The sequence below is a fragment of the Haemaphysalis longicornis genome, unplaced genomic scaffold (assembly GCF_048455015.1).
Source record: "Haemaphysalis longicornis isolate Haplotype H1 unplaced genomic scaffold, Haemaphysalis longicornis Haplotype H1 scaffold_9, whole genome shotgun sequence".
NCBI lineage: Eukaryota > Metazoa > Arthropoda > Arachnida > Ixodida > Ixodidae > Haemaphysalis > Haemaphysalis longicornis.
Window position 1 is genome coordinate 138,611,681 of NW_027526460.1, and position 21,303 is coordinate 138,632,983.

General features: G+C 48.8%; 1 protein-coding gene across 1 annotated transcript in view; it reads right to left on the reverse strand.

Moving 5' to 3' along the window:
* Positions 1-21,303, reverse strand: part of LOC144153047 (F-box DNA helicase 1-like) — a 94,061-nt gene that overhangs the window by 32,710 nt on the left and 40,048 nt on the right. The window contains exons 10-13 of the mRNA XM_077684682.1: positions 18,104-18,341; positions 14,378-14,543; positions 14,166-14,302; positions 5,996-6,095 (exon numbers count right to left, since the gene is read on the reverse strand). Of these exons, the coding sequence (XP_077540808.1) occupies positions 5,996-6,095; positions 14,166-14,302; positions 14,378-14,543; positions 18,104-18,341 (641 nt within the window). The remainder of the gene's footprint in view (positions 1-5,995; positions 6,096-14,165; positions 14,303-14,377; positions 14,544-18,103; positions 18,342-21,303) is intronic.

The following is a 21,303-nucleotide window of genomic DNA, read 5'->3' on the forward strand; positions in this document are numbered from 1 at the left end:
TCTAAAGTACTGCTGGGCTAAAAGTATAACTAGTGTAATTAGTTATTAGCGTGTTTTTTCGCATCTAAAAGCCTGGTAGATCTTCAGTGTGGATTTGTCTTCGCACTTGCCGGCGATGCGGTTGGGTCTTGCTGTGTTGTTCTGTTGCTTGCCTGTCCAAGCCAGAGACGTTCTTGGGGAGCCACTACTCGTCCAGTGATCGGCCCTGTGAAGCTCCAGCGCGGTGTCGTACAGCCCCGGCCTGGAGTCGAGCGTCTGCTGAGCACTTCACTGCGAAAGCATCCCTCCGGACAACGGTTGCAGACCCTTATCCATCGGGATCTCGGACCCCCGGCGGAGAAGCTGTTACGAATCGGCCAGCAACACGTGTTTTCCCGCATCAACGACCATGTGCGCCCGCGTGTTGGTGAATCGTACTTTCGTGTCTCGCCATGCCGGGTCAGTCACCTCGCTTTGCAATGTGCCTCCGGCGGCTGCCAGCGCCACACCCTTCAGGCACCTGCGCGTCGGAGAATCCAGCCTTGACCTTCCCGGCTCAGACGTTTCGCTATCGGCACGATCAGCAGTTGATAGCGCGACCCCGGCACCTTTCAAGGACACTCTCTCCCCCCCCTCTCGGACGCCATGTGGGACGAAGCCATGGGTGACTCACTAACTAGGGACAGAGTGTGTGCGTGTCTGTGATTTCGTGGCGTGTTACTCTTGGGGGCGTTTTTTGGGTATAAAAGAAGCAGCACAAACGCTGATATTCATTCCTGTCTGAGCAGCGAATCCATGCGGTCGCTATGCTCGTATCCTGTATTGTAACCTCGCCCGTCGGGGCATTGTATGTTTTTTTGGCTTCGGCTCACCTCTCGCTATGAAGTAAACAGTTACGTTATCCTACTGCTCTGGACTTCTTCACGGCTGCAACACCGGCTGGCCGCTCGCATCATACACACTACCCATCGTATGTTGGAGGCCACGGAGAAAGGATCGGGTGCCCCCGCCCGGTCGCAACAGCCCGCGTGTCTGGCCTGTTCAGGGTGACGTCATATAGTCGTTTTCGGAACTGGAAACGATATCCTGCGCTGCTGTTGTCGGTGGTATTCGTTTGGGCAGGAGATGTGGGTGTAGCTGTGTGAGCAATGCTTGTAAACTTTGCGCACTTTGCGTGTTCCACATCTTTGCTCTTCAGTTTGTGGCCGGCGCATGGTGTTGCCTTGCACTGGTGGCGAAAACTGCGCGGTGCCGGCACCGCGCGGTGCGCGATGTCGACGCGCACCGCACCGCGGCGACGCGGCGGTGCGCGTCGCCGAGCTCGACCAAGTTGTGCTATGGTAAGCTCACGGAATGCGAAGTACTGCTCGTGGAAGCCTCTTCGAGCAAATCGACGACGACGCCAAGATGCATTATTTTCCACGCGACGACATGCAGTGCTAAACGTGGACTGAGTTCGTGCGCGGCGGCGGCCGCAAGAACTGTCGCCCAAGCCAGCGGGCTTGGCGTTTCTCGGTTCAGCTTGGGGGTGTTGGGAACTTTAAGCTTAGAATCGTGGCGAATATTTGATCGCCGGTATCTGTATAACAGCGAATGGCCATCCCTTACACAACTTTTCAATCCACTATCATCCCCTTTTTTGCATATGGAGCTTTATTTTGGCGATAATTCCCGTTTCAGTGATCGGTGATCAAGACATCTGCCGTCGCCTATTTTGATTCTATCGCTCAGGTGGCGCCATCTTTCGGCCGCTCGCCGCACCGCGGTGCCGGCAGTGCTGGGTCAGAGCGCCGAACCTCCGCTGCCAGTCAGCGTAGGCTTACCATCGCGGCATATATCTGCACGCCGCTTTTAAATTCAGCGCCGATAAAAACGCCTAGCACAATTTTTCACCACACTAACATCTACTTTCTCGCATGTGGAACTTCTTTTTCGCGATCAGATTGATTATATGAGTGGCGACCAGCTGTTTCTATCACGGTCTGGGCCGGTTCGAGGCGCAGTGATATTAAAAAACGGACGACGGCGAAGACATCGCCGGCCTAGTCGCCTGGCCAAATAAAGATGTTCAGTCTGTCGGGTGGCAGCGACTCATCCGAGTCTGGCGATTCAGACGACATGTCGACTCCGCGGGCGAGTGCGGACCATGTGCAATCGTAGCAGACGATGCGGCGAATGTCCCTGACGTCACGGGTGAGACCGTGACGTAAGGCTGGCCCACTTGCAGACTGGCCTTCGAACAGCCATTTTCCCGCGCGGCGACCGAATTTGAAACTGGTTGCAATAAACGTGCTATAATTCATTCTATGCTGGCGGCTGACGGCTTTCGGTTCGATTTTCGTAATTACTGGGCCAATAGGTATTGTTTACAGCATAAAACCTCAAAGCGAGGAATTTCGTGTCAGTACTCCTTTAAGCTTAACTTGATTATTTTCGCAGTGAATAAAGCATCGTTTGCTTCCGGGCAAGCGCTGGGGGCACTATAAAAAATGAAATCTTTCAAATAAAAGAAACTTGTATTTTGTCTGCCTGGCCCCTTAACTCTTTTGTTACGACGGAAAAACAGCCGATTTTGAGTGCTTCCACAAAACGTTTTCTTTCTCTTGAGCTACTGGACACACTTAGTCTTGCTATGCATGAAATTGTAGCTTATAGATTGCTCTTCATAACACAAAGCAGCAGTTTTGTTAAAGGTACAATTACTTACACTTTATTCGTTAAGTAATCAGAAAAAAGCCCCCAAGAAAAGTATACGAAAAACACAAATCGGCAATTTTACCGAGACGAAAAATTATTTCAGGAATTTTAAGATATACAAAATGTTCCTACGTTCCTTGGCTATGATTCAATATACAGTTGAACCTCGATATAACGAACCTCGATATAACGAAATTCGCGATATAACGAATTTTTTCAAGTTTTCTATCAAAATTTTGCTAAATGCATGTATTTTTGTCTCGATTTTACGAAGTAATTTTGTGCGGCGCTTCCGATTTAACAAAGTCACGGCAAGAAGGAAGAACGAAATTCCGGTCGAGGCACGTTTTATTTTGCCTCTCAGACCCTACATTGAAAATATTCAGTACTCGAATTCAGTACTCGAATATTCGAAAATATTCAGTACTCGAATTGACTCTTGAAAGGCTAAAATGAAAGAAAAGCGGTGAAATCTACGGTTAACAACAATTAAAAGCAAAGAAAGAAGCTGTGAGCGGTCATGGACGGTTCAATAGTGCGGCCACCATTTTGACGTCTCCATCGTTGCCGACGCCAGCGCCGTCTATGCTTCGGCTGCCGAAGCCTACATCAAGCTTTTTTTTTTTTTTCTACGCGTCCTTGCTCACGGTGCTGCTGCTCTAGGTTGAGCTCGCTGATAATTACAATATTTTGTTCGTGCATGGTTAGGTGAGTCTTGTAAGCAGCATGAGCACTCCAAGGGAAAGAAAAGTGTTCCGAACAAGAGCCTGAGGAAGTTCGGTGAAACCGACAGCCACCGAAGTGTGATGGATGCCATCGACGTTCTGCGGAGGCACGCAGGCACACGCAAATGTTTAATTAAGAGCAAGCCTTGTTAGCGCTGTCAGCATACGAGCATCACGTAAAGCCCGCCCTGGTCAAGAAATGCCAAGCACTGCTTACGGACTTCTTCACTTGGCTTGAACATCGAGTGCTGGTGGCAATAAATTGCTCTCTTTGAACGTGGTCATCTTCGTTTCACCAGCGTTCATTAGACAGCTGCGGTGCGGAGAAATCGGTTTCATAAGGGCTCAGTGGGCATAATAGTAATTGCTTAATCGAATTTGGCCGGAAGATATTTAATGTAAGCTTTCCGCTTTCCGGAGCACGTAAGCGCTGCGCTGCTCTGCTCCACACAGTGAAGCGGTCCGCGTGTACTCCGCTCAACTCACAATCGTGGCTTTATCTCGAGTGTCGTGGTTGCATCACGCGCCCATACTGCAGAGCTTTTGTACATGAAAAAAGTTTAAAGTTTCATAGCAGCCTTCCGTTGTTGGCCCGCCGCACCCCTCAATGCCGCGCCTAAGCCCACCACTGAATGGACGAAAAGAGGCGTAACTTCGAACGAGCACCTCGCCGGGCTGAAGTTCACGGGGCATGGACGCGGGTTCAATTGACTAACAGCGGCGTTTAGTATTGACTGCAATGAAAAAAAATAAAAGTGGAAACCTAGTCTGCTATCACATTTAATGAGGCATTGCGGAAAAAGCACCGATTTTACGACGACACATGAACTACCGTCGGCTATCCGAATTACATAGCCTAAGTGATGAAACTCTCAATTCACACAATTTTCGCGGCCAGTTTTAGTACAAATTTCGCTTTAAGTGGAGAGGTAACTACATAGCAGTTGTTTCTGGGCGATTGGGCAAGGTTTAGAAACCTCAATAGGTGGTTAAATGAACTGTAAAATCGAAACCTCGATTTTACGAAATTCTCGATTTAACGAAATTTCCGCCCGCAAGTACAACTTCGTTATATACCGAGGTTTAACTGTATAAATCAACAGTGTACACCACGCTTTGGATTTTTGAGGGCCCGTCAACCTAGCGCAACTGACGGCTGTACCACGCCGCGAGGGCACTCAAGGGTGAGTGAGTCTCCGTAAAATGTGCATCCAAGTATACTTTTTTGTGTTCTCGCACAAAATCCTTATCAGTTCGGTGGTAAAAAAACAAAAAACAAACAAAAAAAAAATTCAGCGCTCTCGCGAAGCATCGCACCTGAACCCTGCAGGAGTAATCTGACACGAGCGCCAGGTTACCTTGAAGGTAATAGCGCGATACGGCGTGGTGCATTCGGCAAAAAAATCCTGGCCGTACGTTGTCGAGACCCTGAACACAAAATCAAAACCACAGTCGTCAGATAAGAAGCACGTTTTGTTTATAAATACAGCGTGGATTCACAACGAAATTACCTGCTAGCGCTTGTTGAAGTGCGAGGCACCTGAACAGAGCTTCGTCGTCCGAACTTAAATCTGAATATCCCACATCGTTGCTTGACCCATCACTGCTGCTGGAATCAGAAAGTGCTTGCTACAGCCGTCCAACTGTGCGGAGCGCGGCGCGAACCCGACGCCATTTTTCCTCCTGCTCCCTTCTACCTTCGGTTCAAATTTCTCTCGCTACACCGCCACTACACGAGACACATAAACAAACGAAACCGAAATTGAAAGAGAAGTTGCCAATGAACACACCAGATGGCAATAGTTGTCTGTGGAGCGCGGGTTTCAGATTTTGCGGGAGATTTGAAATCATCGGACACTGGCTTCCGATTGCCTATGGCGCCGTCGTAAAAGAGTTAAAGGACACAGGCTCAATCCTGGCTGCGGCAGCTTTTTCTGGTGGTGGCTAAAAATGAAAAGCGCCTGTGTGTCAATATTTCGATGCACATTAAAGATCCCCAGGAGGTCAAAATTAATCTGGAGCCCTCCACTACGGCACGCCTCATGGCTAGGCTTCGGCGCATCAAGCAACGAATTTAAACAGTTTAGACAAATTTATACAAAAATAGACAGTTACTATAGTTTCAGTATAACATAACGTAACAAAAATGAATACTTCTGAGAATATGTCAGAAATCAGTTTGATTGATTGATTGATTGTGGGGTTGAACGCGCAGACACCATGCAGGCACGCCGTAGTGGAGGGCTCCGGATTAATTTTGATCACCTCAGGATCTTTTACGTGTGCTGAAACCTCGAACACACGGGTGTTTTCGCTTTTCGCCTCCATCAGAAAAGCGGCGGTGGCGGTGGCCGCAAATCGTCAGAAATCAGTTTCGCCAGCAAGCTACGGATGAAAGAGGTTTGGAATGCATACAAGAATAGGAATACGTAGCATATTTCTGCACTCCGTTGGCCATTTCCGGTGCAATCTTTTGTGCAATGCTGAATTTTTGTCCTAACAAGTTAAAACTGACGCTTTCGCATAATTTAAAACTGACGCTTTCGCATCATTAATTTGGCGAATGGGCCGGAAGAGAGAAGCGAGGGACTCACCTGGCTGTTCACCGCCGACGATGGTCTTGTCGAAGACGCCTTTGTGAACCTCGAGAATACAGGAGGCCACAAAGCTAATCTCGGGACCAAACCGGAACGACTGCGCCGAACAACCCACCAAGCAGGTGTGAAATAAAAGTTAGCAAAGTTGAAGCGTTAGCTTCATAATGTCATACCACATGAGCCCCAACAGACACCAAGCTGCCATGTATTAACTTCGCCCGAGTGCTTAAAGCAGACATTACGGATTTTGGTATTGCAGACTTGTGTTCACGTAGTTTCTTCAGATGTCAAGATTGCAGAATGCTACTAGCACTACACAAAGAAAGCTGACATATCCATTTTGTCCACTTGAAGACTTCTTGACGTGAGAAACGTAAGGTCATTAAAGGGGACCCGAAATGGTGTGAAGTCCTCAATTTTCCAGTTCTGAAAGAAAGCTCTTCTCCCAGCGCTTACCAGATTTTAGCTTGCTCTTTCAAATGTAACAAATTGACCCCTTGCTGTTGGCAAGCGATATGGTGACAGACGCCCCTCGTGACGTCAAAAACCAGGTGTCCAAGCTAGGAGGTAGAAAATGCTTCCGTAGCTCTCCCCGTTTCTGCACGCTTTTCGTGCTCAGCACTTAAAGGAGCCGTGCAGGCAAAATACAAGTTTCTTTTATTCGAAAGATTTCGTGTTTTATACTGCCCCCAGCTCTTGTCCTCCGGCAGCAAATGATGCTGTATTCACTGAGAAATTATTCAGTTTAGGTCAAAATTTTGATTCTTCCGCCAAATCGTGTGCCTTCATGAGGTCTGCCATGAAGTCACAAGTGAGCGTATTCAAACGAACTTCCAGTGCTTTATTGGGCTGTGCAGCCTCGCTTGCCGTCAGTCCTCCCAAATGGCGCTACCGTACTCATCCATGGACCGCTGTCCACCGTTGCTTTGTTTTTGACCAATTTCCACCTGGCTTGTTTTTTTACTGTAGAAGGTAATCGTGTTGTGAAACATGGGGTGTATCCTCAACAAACAGGGTCATGTAAGACAACGTCGCTTACTCCAAACACCCAGTGTCGTGTAAGACAACTCCAAAGCGGCGGAGTGCTCTGCAGCTAAAACAAGCATAATGCGCCCAGCCCCAACAGCAGCGCGCATCGGTACTCCTATGTTTACGTGTATTTTCGTAACTTTCCTTGTATACCCCACCATTCTTACTGCTGCAAAATGAATAAGCATTACATTTAAGCGCAAATAGCTCATTCGGCAAGCTTATAAGCCCTGCTAATTGCCGTTTGCTGTTGCCAGACTCAGCCAATTGCAGAGCTGTCGCATATGACATAATAGGTTCGGTTGCGGGAAATGAGCTAGTGGGTCGCATGGCCATTCCCTTTTTTCCTACTTATACTATAGCTTATCTGAGTGAAGTGAGCGTTAAAAGTGTGTCAGTACGATTCTAACGGTTGAACCAAAGTTGTGTTTTGTCTGCTTGGCCCCTTTTCGCGTTTGCTACAGCGGTTTTACAGCGCCACTGGCCTCGTAACCGAGCAAACGAAGGCAGCACCGAAGGCAGAAGAAAAACAGAAGAGGAAAGTGTGGCAGAAGTGTAAGGGGGAGGGCAGCATGCTGAAATGGAACAAGATGCTCCCCTGCGGTGATGCGCTTTGAGGTAACAGAGTCAAAGAAGAGGCCACCAAAGATGAGCTCGCAGGAAAGCGGAGGATCAAAGTATGGCGAAAGTGTGAGGGCAGTATGCTGAGTCTGCACCACAGAAGTCCAGTACGTACTGTGTGCTGCCCGTACGTCCGCCCTCTGGCGTCCTCCTCACTGTGTGGCTCATCTGAACCACGTGACATTTGTGCGGGAGGTTCAAACGCGATTTATAACGACAACATCCTCGGCAGCGGTGACACTATATGAGATAGCGGCATAGTAGCGTGCACCGCAGAGCATCCGCCAATCCCGTGACCACTTCCTGAGACGCAGTAGCTAGGCACCTTGACTGAGAAGACTACAGTTCACAATGCACACCAAGTTTCGCATTAGAGAGTATAGCAATCGTCAGCCATATTTTTTCACTTGCGACAATTTGTTATCTCCATGGTGGGATTTCACCTTAAATACATTTCCAGTTGCATGGTGAGCCTTTGGCTTCCCAGTGCGAAATGCAAGAGTCAAGCACACACACGTTTTTAAATTCTTCAATGTGTACGCAGTTCAACCTAACATACAAACATGGTTCAAAAAAATTCCCTCATATAATTGACAAACATCTCTCTTTCATTTCCTTGCTGCCATCCAAATGCGTGCCTTTTAGTAAGATAGTTTTGCCCTGTATACAAACCAGATCCTCAATGAGAAGCACAGTGCAATTTTCATTCAAATTTTATGAAGTATGAAGCAAAAAACACTGTTTACTCTTTGTAAATTGATGAAGGCTGTTCACAGAAGCAGAGTATACAGTGCTACTTGAACATATAGATATATAAATGATGTGTCCTGTATTTGCACATTTAGAGCAATGCCTGCTTGGTGATTGATTGCCTGTAGGGTTCAAAGCACCGACGCAACGCAGGCAATCAGGCACGCCGTAGTGGAGGGCTCCGGATTAATTTTGACTGCCTGGGGATCTTTAACGTGCGCCGAAATCTCGTACACACGGGCGTTTTCGCTTTTCGCCTCCATCAGAAAAGTGGCCGCCGTGGCCGGGAATCGAACCCGTGACCTCGTGCTCAGCAGCACAACGCCTTAGCCACTGAGCCACCGTGGCAGGCAGAACAATGCCTGCAATTACAGCATTTGCGACGAGCAATGTGTGTACATCCATGTTCCACCATTTTTTTTACGAGTTAGTGCCGTGTGCAATTATCAGCGATGAGCTATAAAAGTTTTCAGGGTAGGGAAACACGGTGATTATTAAAAAAACAAGTAATGATAACGCATAGTCTCAAACAAGCCCAACGATATTCTGACATTAAAAAAAAAATTTCCTTGGTGTGTCAATGTTTTAAAACTTCAAAAATCGAAGCGAATACCATAATATCGGATTAGGAAACTTTCTCGAAGTATTTGCAAAGTATTTCAAAGTTCAAAGACGCAAATGGACAGTTTCTGCTAAAGGTGAACGACTCTCCCACACTGCCACAGTGACATGTGGCTAAGTGGACAGAGAAAGGTACTTTTGGGGAGCGCCTCCTATCTGCTGGGCATTGGGCAAACTTTGCCCTTGGGCTTTTCTCTTTTGGCGTCTCGATAGTGTGGTTGTGCTTAATTAAGCAGCTTAAGCAGGGGTGAGACCGCTGCGCATATTGCACAGTTCTGATACAAATTCATTTTCCTGCGCCAGGCTGCTCCGAAAGCTTGAAAATTTAGAAAATTGCGCCAAACTGCTCCAAAACGGTCTGAGAGCCAAGGATTTTAACGCTCCCAAGAGTTTCAGTGGGGCAAATGCTGCCTGACGGTATACTTTTCTAGCACCTCCAAGGTGATGCTGTTTGTAAAGGTTTAATAGATTGATCATTCAAAAAAAAAACCCCACAAAATTGGCCTTGAGATAATGTTTTCGAAAGTCAGAATGTCGGGTTGCAAATGTTATATGATGCGAGTTTTTAAAGTTTTTTCATCGAAAACCATTGCAAAGTCCTGTAGAAAAAAATACTGATGTGTACTGAGGCGGCAATCTACTTGTGCAAGTTGATGAAAAAACGTAATTTTTCGGAGCACCGTATCTCTGGAACGACTTTACTGGGCGCCGCCATCTTGGTGTGGTGAAGACTGCAAAACATAGCCGCCGGGCAAAGCAGTTGCTCATGGTTCAGGCAGAGTACTCTTCGCTGACTTCTACCGTGGTTTTGCTTATGGGAGTGGCTGGGTTTTCATTTAGTTGTTTGATCTGTTGCGGGGAGTTGCACGACTCGAAAGACGGGAGTTCATGAAAAACAACGTGGTGCCCGCGAATTCACCGCTTTTCGGCCTTGAGTGTGAGGCGCGGTGCGCGCTTGAAGAGAAATTTCGCACTCATTGCGGTGTTATAAAATGCTGAGCTATAGCTGCCTTTGACAGCGAGCTTGCGAGCGGCTGGAATGGGACCATCGACCCTGCAGAAGCGGCGGCGCAGGCCACATCGCCGCAAAATGTTCGAGCAGTGTCCGATAGCGGGACGGGCTATTATTGCACCCTAGTAATAATGGTTCTTCTATCTGAAATTTAGTGCCAAAAGGGAGGTATGTGGCTAAACATACCAACGTTACTCAAATTACGATCGTAGTGAATGCGCACCTTGGGAATTGAAATGGGAGGGCTGGTGGGGTGCGACGACTGTCACCTCGTTTTGCGCAACTTTTGACGTGGCTCTGCACTAGAACGTAAAGCCGAGTCTGGGATTACAAAAATAATAATGTCGGTATTCACGATAGTAAAAGTGCCTTCGATTGCTTAGTTTTACTATTTTCAACAAAACTCCATGCCGTATAACTCTAAAAATGCACTCTAATAACTGAAAAAATGCTTTGTATAAAGGTAGTGCAGTTTGTCGCGGATCGCGACGTAAGAAAGGAGCCCGACAGCCGGTCGCCCGTTCGATGGGCTCGTCACACAGAACTGCCCGAGCGGGAGGCGCGAGCTGGGCCCGTGCCCCCATTCCCGTGCAACGGCCTCTTTATTACTATCATCATTGCCATTCTTCAACACCCTCCCCCGCCGCCGATTCTGATGGCCTTGGCGGGTTAGCCTCAAGAATATAAAGGCGCTGAACTGGACGCCTGATTTCTTGTCCGGATGAGACGCGCAGACGACACGACCGTACGACCCCGTCGCGGCCTGGAAAAGTTTCCAACACTCGGCCTAGCTTCCACAGCATTGGGGATGAGGCGTCGTCTTGGATGACCACAACGTCGCCAATCCGCACCTCGGGCCCGGGTGGCGATGCAGCTTCGTGTGCAGATCGCAAAAGAAGCAGGTATTCTCGGCGCCAACGGCGCCACAGGTGCGCCATGATTGCCCGTCGATGTCGTGCTCGACGTTGTATCTCTCCGCTGGCGGACGTCGGCTCGTTCAGTCCCAGCCTCTGTGGCAAAGAGGTAGTGCGCCTGCCAGTTAGGAAGTGAGCCGGGGTCAGAGGGGAGAGCTCTTCAGCATCTGCTGCTAACGGCGTCAACGGACGGCTGTTGATGGCCGCCTCTACTTCGCAGAGAACCGTCTCGATCTCTTCCGGGGACAGTCGACTACGTCCAAGAGCCCTCCGGAGCATTTCTTTAGTGATCCTTATGAGCCGTTTCCACCATCCGCCCCACCACGGTGCCCTTTCGACGCTAAACTTCCACTGAATTCGGCGGCCGCTGCAGAAGTCGAGGACCGCGGCCTCAGACATGGTGTGGAGAGACCTGGCGCAGTGGTGGAATGTAAGAGCGTTGTCGGAGTAAATCGTTGTTGGAACTCCACGCCGGGATATAAAGCGTCTCAGAGCCAGCAGAAACCTTGATGCTGTCATACCAGATGAGAGCTCCAGGTGGATGGCCCGAGTGACGGCGCAAGAGAACACGACGATGTAAGCCTTCCCATATTCCGGGTGCGACGACTGGCAGTATAAGGGTCCGCAGAAGTCAATGCCAACCACGGAAAAGGGGTCAGCTTCGGTAATCCGATCTCGGGGCAGAGGGGCGACAGGCGCTGTTTCGGCCTTTAGCCTACGTCGGCGGCATGGCAGGCAAGCACTTTTCACAACCTGACGGCCCTTCAATATCCAAAAGTTCTCCCGAAGCTCACAGAGTGTTAGATCTACACCGGAGTGGATCAACCACTCATGCGTGGCTGCTATTACGAGACGCGTGAAGTCCCCTCTGTTCGGCAAAACAACTGGATGACGGACGTTCATCGGGGACTGCAGTTCTTGCAGGCGGCCCCCGACGCGGATAAGCCCATCTTCGTCGATGAATGGGCGAAGCAGCGATAGGCGGGTTGTCGCCCTACTGGGTTGGTTACTTGCCAACGCCTCCAGCTCCTCAGAAAAAGCTTCTCTCTGAACATGGCGAATCCAATAGTTCTCTGCTTGGGCCAACTCTTCAGTCGTCAGTGGCCCGGCTGTCGACTGTCTGGCTGTGGTCGCATTGTTGATGAAGCGGCGAACCCAGGCAGTTACCCGGAGCAATCGGGCGTATTTACTGTACCGGTATTAATTTGAAGCAAAGGCTCAGGATGCGCGCTGCCGATTGCACAGGCAGCGTTTGGAACGGCTTGCCCCTCATTGCTCTTGCCTAAGATTTCGAAATGTTCCACTGGCCATAACTCTTCCGGCAAAGCAAGCCAAGGCGGCCCGCACCACCAAAGTTGAGAATTTCTGAGAGCGGATGCTGGTAAACCGCGTGTGAGAAGGTCAGCAGGGTTGTCCTTGCTTCGGCAGTGTTGCCAAGGGTGACCCTCCGTCAGCCGCTGTACCTCTTCGACGCGGTTTCGGATGAAAGGCGGCCATCGACTAGGTGCCGCGGAAATCCACGAGAGAGCAATCTGGGCGTCCGTCCAGAAGTACAGTTTCGCGGTGGCCCAACACGGAACCTGCCGCAGATAGTTAGACAGCCTCGCTGCGACGAGACATGCCACCAACTCAAGTCGTGGAAGGGTCATACTCTTGATGGGTGCTATGCGGCTCTTGCTCATGAGGAGGTTCGTTTCATACGAATTCCCATGATCTGAGGGGTAGCGAACGTACACAGCTGTTCCATATGCTCTGGGACTAGCATCGGCGAAAAAATGCAACTCCATGGCATCCCTGCGATCGCCGTTCCTGATGCACACCTGTCGTGGCAGTCGAATTCCCTCTATATCAGGGATCTCGCTGCACCAGGAGTTCCAGGCAGTGAGTTGCGCCGGCGGCAAGAGTCCATCCCAAGGGTGGTTAAGCTTCCACAAATCTTGGAAGATAAGCTTGGCACGCACTGAATATGGGGTTACAAAGCCGAGGGGATCGTAAAGTCTGGCAAGTGACTGCAACATTGTTCTCCTCGTTGCCCGTGCCCCCATTCCCGTGCAACGGCCTCTTTATTACTATCATCATTGCCATTCTTCAACACAGTTCGCGCCGTGTGATACTCTGGAAGAAAAAACCTTATTGAAAGGCTGTTTCAGTGTTGATATGTACGTTCAAAACCTACTGAAGAGTGCACTTTTCCCCTGAGTTGCCGAAACTTTGATTTTTAAGGCTCTACGGTGATATTATAAACGCCAACCATCCGCTCCAAACCAAGGTTCTTCTGCTCCAAAATCAAGATTTTGCTGCTCCAGAAACTGCTCCCAAATCTGAACCAGCTGTCCCACCCCTGCTTAAGCTGTTCTGGTCAATGCACTCTAGATAAGAAAGCCCAGCTGCCCACAGACATACCCTTGGTTTTCTAATCAAGCGATGTGCAAAGTTGGAAAATTACGTGTAAAACGAAAACAAAGATCAAATGTTGCATATCATTTCATCAGAAAACCAATGACGTCGAGACTACGTCCGTAGACAGCTAGGCTTTCTTATCTAGACAGTGTTCACCGAGGAGATACTGTATTTACTCGCATAATGCTCGCGCTCACGTAATGCTCGCACCCCTAATGTGAGCTGCCACAACTTGAATTTTTTTCTTGCATAATCCTCGCACCTACAAAATTACGTCGAAAGTCGTCTGCTTGCGAACCCACATTACTCAACTAACCCGCACCCACAGATTCATGGTGTCACCACCATCGCTGGTGTCTCATGTCCCTTGCCACTTCCCCCGCACTGTGCAATGCCCCGGTGACGCTGGGCTAGAAAGTTGTTATGGCGTGCCAAAAAGCAGACGGGGTACTTTGCAGGACAAACCGCACTCAACGCCACTGACAACTGACAGGTGCATCAAATTGTCGTTTGAGTAGGTGACCGCATTATTAAGCCCAAGAGTGACGAGCACCCGCCACAAATAGTGGGAACACCCTGTCTCTAGGAGTGCTTCAAGGACCCGTACTGCTGCCCTTACTGTTCGCACCAAATGATCCACGCAATAAGCGGACACCCTAAGGGACACTGCACACCGGGCATCTCACACAGCACTAAACGAACGCAGTGAACTGTAAATGAAGGCAGTGAACTGCGTTGTAAGGCCGCACAACACAGCAAGCCCTACAGCAGGGAGGAAAGCGGGGGAAAGTTGGAGCAGGTGTTGGGACGAGTATGGCACCTGTGTGAGGCTGAAGGTGTGCGTGGAAGGCACCGTGGAGAGGGCATCAATGGCCCCCCGGAAGGCATAGATCTGCTGGTTGGGGTCCCCCACCAGCAGCTTGGCACACGGCTGCGACAGCACCAGCGACAGCATGGCTGCAAGGGTAAAAGCCTGGACATCGTCGCGCCCTCTACAGACACCAACCCGTACCCCATGTTCCCCCTACAAACCTGGGTTGCAGTCCTGTGCCTCGTCCACAAAGATGGCGTCGTAGGCGCCCAGCCGGGGCTTCCGCAGCTGGAACAGCTTCAGGTAGCCATCGTGGGTCATGCGGGCCTCCGCGTCCCCCGAGTTGCACATGCGCCTCCACAGGCGCTGCGCGATCTCGCATATCACCTGCATTGGGCAGCTCGTGGCTCACTCGTTGCGACCACAGAGGACCAACCAGACACTGGGCCTCATTTGGCAGACCGCACAAGTGATCACTCGTGTCGTGCAGCATGACGTCTGAGCATTTGGGCTAACCCCACCACAAGAAGACTCTACAATGGCTGTCGTCAAGATCACTTTGTCCAAATTATCCGACTTTTCAATGTTCTCCCAAGACCATTTTGGCGAAAATTCCCTTTTGAAGAGAAGCCGCATAGTACTTTCGTAAAACTTTCCGCAGTACTGTGACCGTTTTTTTTTTTCATGTAAAAAAGACTCATGAATAGATAATGTACAGTCGGACCCGGATATAGTGAACGCAAATCTATCAAATTATTGTCCATATCGAACAGTCTGAGCATCCCCTTCGAAATCCCATGCAAAAGCAAAGCGCTGTTGTATGCGTGTATCAAACTCCTGGTCATGGGCACATTCGATATATCAAACGCCATGGCGCAATTGCCCCTGCAAGTGCGATTCTCCTGATGGGCTGGAGGCAATGATGATGATGACCTCCGGCAGGCGATGTCGTGGGCACTTCGATGGCCTTCAACACCTCCTTGCACGTTACCATGGGGACAGCCACACGGTAGCGAGAATGCAGGGAGTGATTGCGAGCCATGGTTAGCAGCGAAAGGCAATAAAGGAGGAGGGAAACCGACGGGAACCGGAAGCGCTTGGTTTCTGGGATTTGTCTGCGTGCTTGAGCGGTTACCAGTGCTAGCTTGCACAGGAGGACCGATGCGACGTGGTGCACGTTTGTTTTGTCCGCAGCACGCATTTCAGAGCCATGGTTGAAAAAAAAAAGGAAAAGAAAAAGAGAATTCAGATTTAGCTATGAAAACGGACATCATTCGATGGGTACTGGCGGGTGAAAAGATGTCAATTGCAGAGGTAGGTATTCGAAATTTCTCGCAGCATTTTTGAGCACGATACTGTACATCAAAATTGACGTAAAGGCGAATTCAACACGGCCATGGCCAGACCTTTCCAGAAAGTGTTGTGTGAAAATCGGCTTTGTTGCGGGGTTCCAGACGGTTTTGATATTGAAGACGACAGCGCTGAGTGCCTCGAGAGTGAATTTGGAGAGCTGTCAGCATTCCTGTGCGCCATTCTGAATGACACAACGGCACATGAGTTTGTAAGTGCTAATGACGATGTGCAGGCCATGGCGGGCATCACCGATGCTGAAGTGGCCCTGACAACGTTCCCAACTGCCTACTGCAGTCGAGATTGCGTCAGTGTTCAGATTCGCCGTTCTTTTGGCACAGTGGGCGATGCTTGACTTACTCATAGTAACCTTGAAGACAATTGGGTTAAATTTATGATGCAGAAGAAGAAGCAAGCGAAGCTCACAGAGATATTTCATGATAAGTAAAGTGCGGTGGTCATCACACTGTGGTTTCAATTCTCCATGCTTTGAGGAACAAATCGATGAGGTAGTGCTTGTCCCAATCTCGGAAAGCTCAAAGTGATGTGAGCAGTTATCAGATAATCTTAAAGGGACCCTGCAGCACTTACTCGGAATGTATTTTGGGTTAAAGTCTATTGTCCCTGCAATCTCCTCCCGCAAGAATGACGAAAATCACCAAATCTATGCGCAATGAGAAATCATGCTTAACTGTTCCCTCTCAACTTGACTGCGAACAACGTGACGAAAGCTGCGTGCTCTTTCCCAAATAGGGGGGCGGCTCGCGGCGTTCTCTTTCGCGGCCTTTGATATATCACAGGCCAGGGAGTTTTTTCCTTTTCTCCACAACGTGGAGCGGTCTATTTCTGGTCTGGTGCCACAGAAAAGCAGGCAGCCATAAGCGTGCATTCAGGCTGGTAGGGCGTTTCTGAAGCAATAAACGTTTGTTCTTGAGTGGTCTGGTTGAAAGGGGAGTATTGAGTTCGTTAGTCAAACTCCACACCCACTCAAAAACGCAAAAGAAACGCCAAAACTGTGCATGAGATTGAGGCATAGAACAGGTTGGCACACAGCGCCGACGACGGCGGATCCTCACTGAAAATGCGAGAAATAAGCCGCGAAGTTGACCAGCGACAGCCAATAGGACAGCCATGGCTGCAATGACATCGCCTTAGGTCATGCCAGGGATGCATAATGAGGACAACTGATGAGAGTGCGGTTGGTTTTTCTGCATCTGTCACAGTGATTTGCGCGCTCACCGCTTCACGTGCACGTGTAACATTTGGCTTAGGTATTCCTGGCAATGTAATCTAAACGTCACGCAGGTTTACTTGCACTGCTCAGAGTGTTGCAGGGTCCCTTTAAGATAGGCATATAGGCATATTTATATTTCTAATTATCGATGTCAAACTATTTTGCAATCCCCTTGGAGTTCGATACATCCGGGTTCGACTGTGTAGGCGTTCAGGTGCACGTTGAGCATGCACAGGAACATGAAGCAGACGCAGTGAACAGATGATCCAGCACAGCTTCATAATTACATACACAGTGAGGCTGTAAACCCATTCAATGTTTGCAATAAAGTGGGAGGGCAAAACTGCAGGAACTCAATGCAGGAATGGCCACACTTTGCTAAGTAAACAAAACAGTGCTCTAGACTGAAGGAAGAGGCTACGCCCACACATACACAAAGAGGTTACAGGCTTCCGCCATCCCATTATGAGTGCTGTTTTGTTTCCTTGACATGGCCAAATGAGCCCAAATACTTCCCTTGCACACTTCCCTATTTAAACGGCTGCCACAACCAGCCCTTGTAGAGCTGCAGTGCATGGCTCCGAACAACAGTCGTGCCCCACGATACTGCGCTATAAAGTCGGCCTGCAGACGTACTTCCGAGGAGACATGGCCCGTAAAACTATTTCCTTCAATTTCTCCGTAAAATTTGTGAAACTTGCCAGTCTTGCTGCTTTTTTCTCCACTGATTTCAAATATGCCACTATTTTTTGAATAAGTCAATTAATTAGTTACCAAGATAATGAGAGATTATTAGCCATTTTTAGAGGAACAACCGACAAAACAGTGCTAGTCACAGAACTGTAATCTTTACATGTTCCATTACTTATGAACCCTCGGGAATGCAGTAATCAAAGCAATTTTTTGGTTAATCGCTTGGAGCTAATTTTACGGCTCATTAAACTTTGGTGTTTGAAATGGGTGCTCGAAATGGTTCCTTGCCACTGGTGCCACCAAGGTTTAATGAGCTGTAAAACTAGTTCCAAGCAATGCATCAAGAAACCCATTCTCTTATTGCACTCACCAGGGTTCATAGTATTCGAAAATGTAAAGATAACAGTTTTATGACCAACACTGTTTTGTCTATTGTTCCTCTAAAAATGACTAATTATCTTTAATTATCTTGGGAACTAATAGAACAATTGAAAAAATAGTGGCATATTTGAAATCAGTGAAAAAAAAGCAGCAAGGCTAACAAGTTTCACAGAGTTTACTTGAAAATTAAAAGAAGCTGTTTTAAGACCAGTGTCCCCCCTTAACATGCGCACAAACTTGTTCACGAACGTGAGATGATCCCATGGCAACAGCAACAATGTTCACGCACATTCCGGTCGGAGTTGCGCACGGCAAGGACCTCGCCATCCTCGCGGTTGTCCACTACCACGTGGTAGGGCACATGCGCTGTGCTCATCTCGGCGTCCTTCGAGGCCAGGAAGCTCTCCACAGTGCTCAGTACCAGCCGGGCCAGGCGCAAACGCGGCATCTGCGACAGCTGCTCCTGCTCTGTCAGCAGCTTGACCACGTCCAGCACTCGCAAATTGGCTGTTAGCTTCTTCTGGTACCTGCAAATGGGGGGGGGGTGGGAGCAATTACGACCACTCATCTCACCTAACCACAGCGTTGTGTTGGTGAGGTGGTACGATTTAGTTGGCAACGGTTTAGTCATAAAATTCAAGTACAAAGCTACATGAACAATTTTAACGGACTCTGGCGTCCTTCAAGGTTCAATCCTTGTTCCCACCCTGTTTCTTCTGAATATTAACGCTTATTACAATTAACACCACCGTCCACGGCTCACTTCTGCTCAGTTCCAATGCAGGGTACTAAAATACGATAGTTGAGAACCTCCGCTTCTGAATCCGGGCCGTGCAAGCACCCCTTGCTCGCTCACTGAAGCTGCGGGGCAACACCTATGGGATGAAAACTGACCTTTGCTGAATGTTTACCGTATTTACACGATTGTAAGTTGACTCAAATGTAGGTCGACCCCCCCAAAATCGCATTTCGCTCTCAAAAAAAAAAAAAAAAAAAAAAAAAAAAAAAAAAAAAAGCGAGCGCAGAAAGCAGCCTGTTTGAACGCTGTGAATGAGCGCCGAGAGAGTTCTTCGGGCCCAGGGCACTCATGACAGACGGACGATTCAGCACAGCACAGAAGTGACACAAGCACACGGCAATGCGACCGCCTAGAAAATCGTATCACAAAGAGAAGCTCTTCCGTGAACTATCAGCAACCCCCATAATGCGGCTCTTCCATCAATGTGATCAATACTCCCACAAGAGCCGTGCACTCGTGACGCGTGCAGTAGATGCTAAAAAAGAAAAGCGTTTGATTAAGCACGTGGAATAACCACGCGCTGTGGGTTGAGCGGGAAACGTTATTCCCAATCATGAGAACACATTCGCTGTGAGATGACAACCATCGAAGCTACCGGCAGCGGCCACTGCCGCGCAATATCAAAACCGACAACATGGCCGCTGACAGAAGCGGCCGCTCGCGATTTCCTTTGATTCATGAGTACATTACTCGTACTCAAGAAGCGGTTTATTCGTCTCTAATAAACAAAATGAGTATTACCGAATCCCTTGATTCAATGCACAGCACTAATGCAGCCACAATCATATCACATTGTTCAGTACACTTCCGAACGCGCTGGTGGAAGGTTAGCCACTCTAGGTACGGTGAACAAACGGCAGAGATCGGGAACGCCAACTTCCAAAGTCGGCATCACCTTTTTTGACGCCAGAATGTACGCAATGGTAAACACTACGCTTTGACTGTAACCATAGAAATGAGGGTGTTATGCTTTCCTCAGCTCGTAGCACCCCTTGATTTCTCAGTTCTCTTGCTGTTACAAGCGGCACAAAGTTTAATTTCGATTCCAAGTCGACCCCCCCCCAACACTGGATTGTCAAACATGAAAAAAAGGGTCGACCTACAATCGTGCAAATATGGCACTTAGTAACACAAGTTCATAAAATAAAGCTTACCTTTCTAATCAAAAAACATTAAATTAGGTGCTACTTATTTTTCCCTGGTTTTTATTTTGTGACTTACAGCAGCAGCCTCAATTGCTTGAGTGTAACTTCAAATTTCTGTCAACAGATGGCAGGCTAGTAAACTCGCTCCATGCTTGCCCCTGCTGGCCTCCAATGCAGGGGGGCCAACTGTGAACCAGTTTTCGATACATGGGGACTATGGGGAGTATATGGAATTCAATGATGTGCTGGCCAACCTGTCTATGAGGTTGTCCCCGATGGTGACTACAGGACATCACAAGGATGCATGTGGCCTGAAGTCATCCATGGGGTTGGCCTCAAGCCTTACTATGCCAAATGATGGACTTCCTATTGTTTGAATAACCGCCTTATTTTAGCATCGGGTCTATGCACTCTTAGAAGGGGGGGGAAGAGGGTAATGCCATGGACTATGTATTGTTTGTTTCCTCACCAGTGCCTGGCTACATCCGGTGCTTCAAGCTGAGTGCATGCCATGTTGCATGCCATGTCTGGCATGTCTGTTGCATGCCATGCTTGGCAGTCTTGGCTGGTAGAGCAAGGGTGTTTGTTACCTTGTCATCACTAACCTGGACTGTTCACGTATGATCAACAATGTTCTAGACCCAATAGGCAATTTGCTGTGCACATCAGTCTCTTGACTGCCTTCCCAACCATTGTTTTCTCCTACAGTTTATTACAGGGCACAGATTCACTCCGGTAAATCCTGTTTAGACAAAGGACCTTGTGTTGACCTTTGCTTTGTGACAATATACTGCATGATCATTTCGACACATGCTAAGCGGTGTGTTGTGCTTGCTGGTAGGGGCAACTACTAAACTGACACAGCAATGCGACCAAAACCCAGAGCTCTGTGCAATGGTGACCACCAACTATCCGTGCATTGCCTGCAAACAACCAGGCTCGTACTGTGCTCTGCTGTGCCATTAAAGGGACACCAAAGGCTGAATGAAATTTTGTTTTAACTGAACGATCATACGTTTCGTAGCACTCTCAGCTTTTGCTCGACGAGCAACGATTCCTGAGAAATCCACAAAGAAAGCTGGCATTTCTCTCTCTTCCGCTTCCTATTCATTTTTTCTTCACGTAGGATTCGCGTCACAAAATAGGAGTGAGGCACCGGTGCGGGCTGGCAACAGTAGCTTTTACATCACCAAGCTATGGCCGACCACCGAGAACGTTGGTTTGAACGAGGAGGCCGGCTTTCACTTTTAGTATTTGTCACCGCTCCAGCGGCCGTTGTGCCTGTCTACGCCAGACACCCAGACTTCCCGCCGGCCGCGAACGCAGCAGCGACAAGCCCCGTTTCAAATATCGCGCAATAGTGGCAGCCTTGAGTCGGCAACAGCCGTCATCCTAGCTCGTCTGGCGATCGCATCCATCTCACATTCTCTTCTCTCGCGTGGCGCGCCGACCTGGCGTGAGATGCACACTCACTTCACGCAGCTGTCCCGAGTAGTCTTCGTGGCCGAATGGCCGAACTTCAGAGTGGCTTTATCCGGCCCTAAC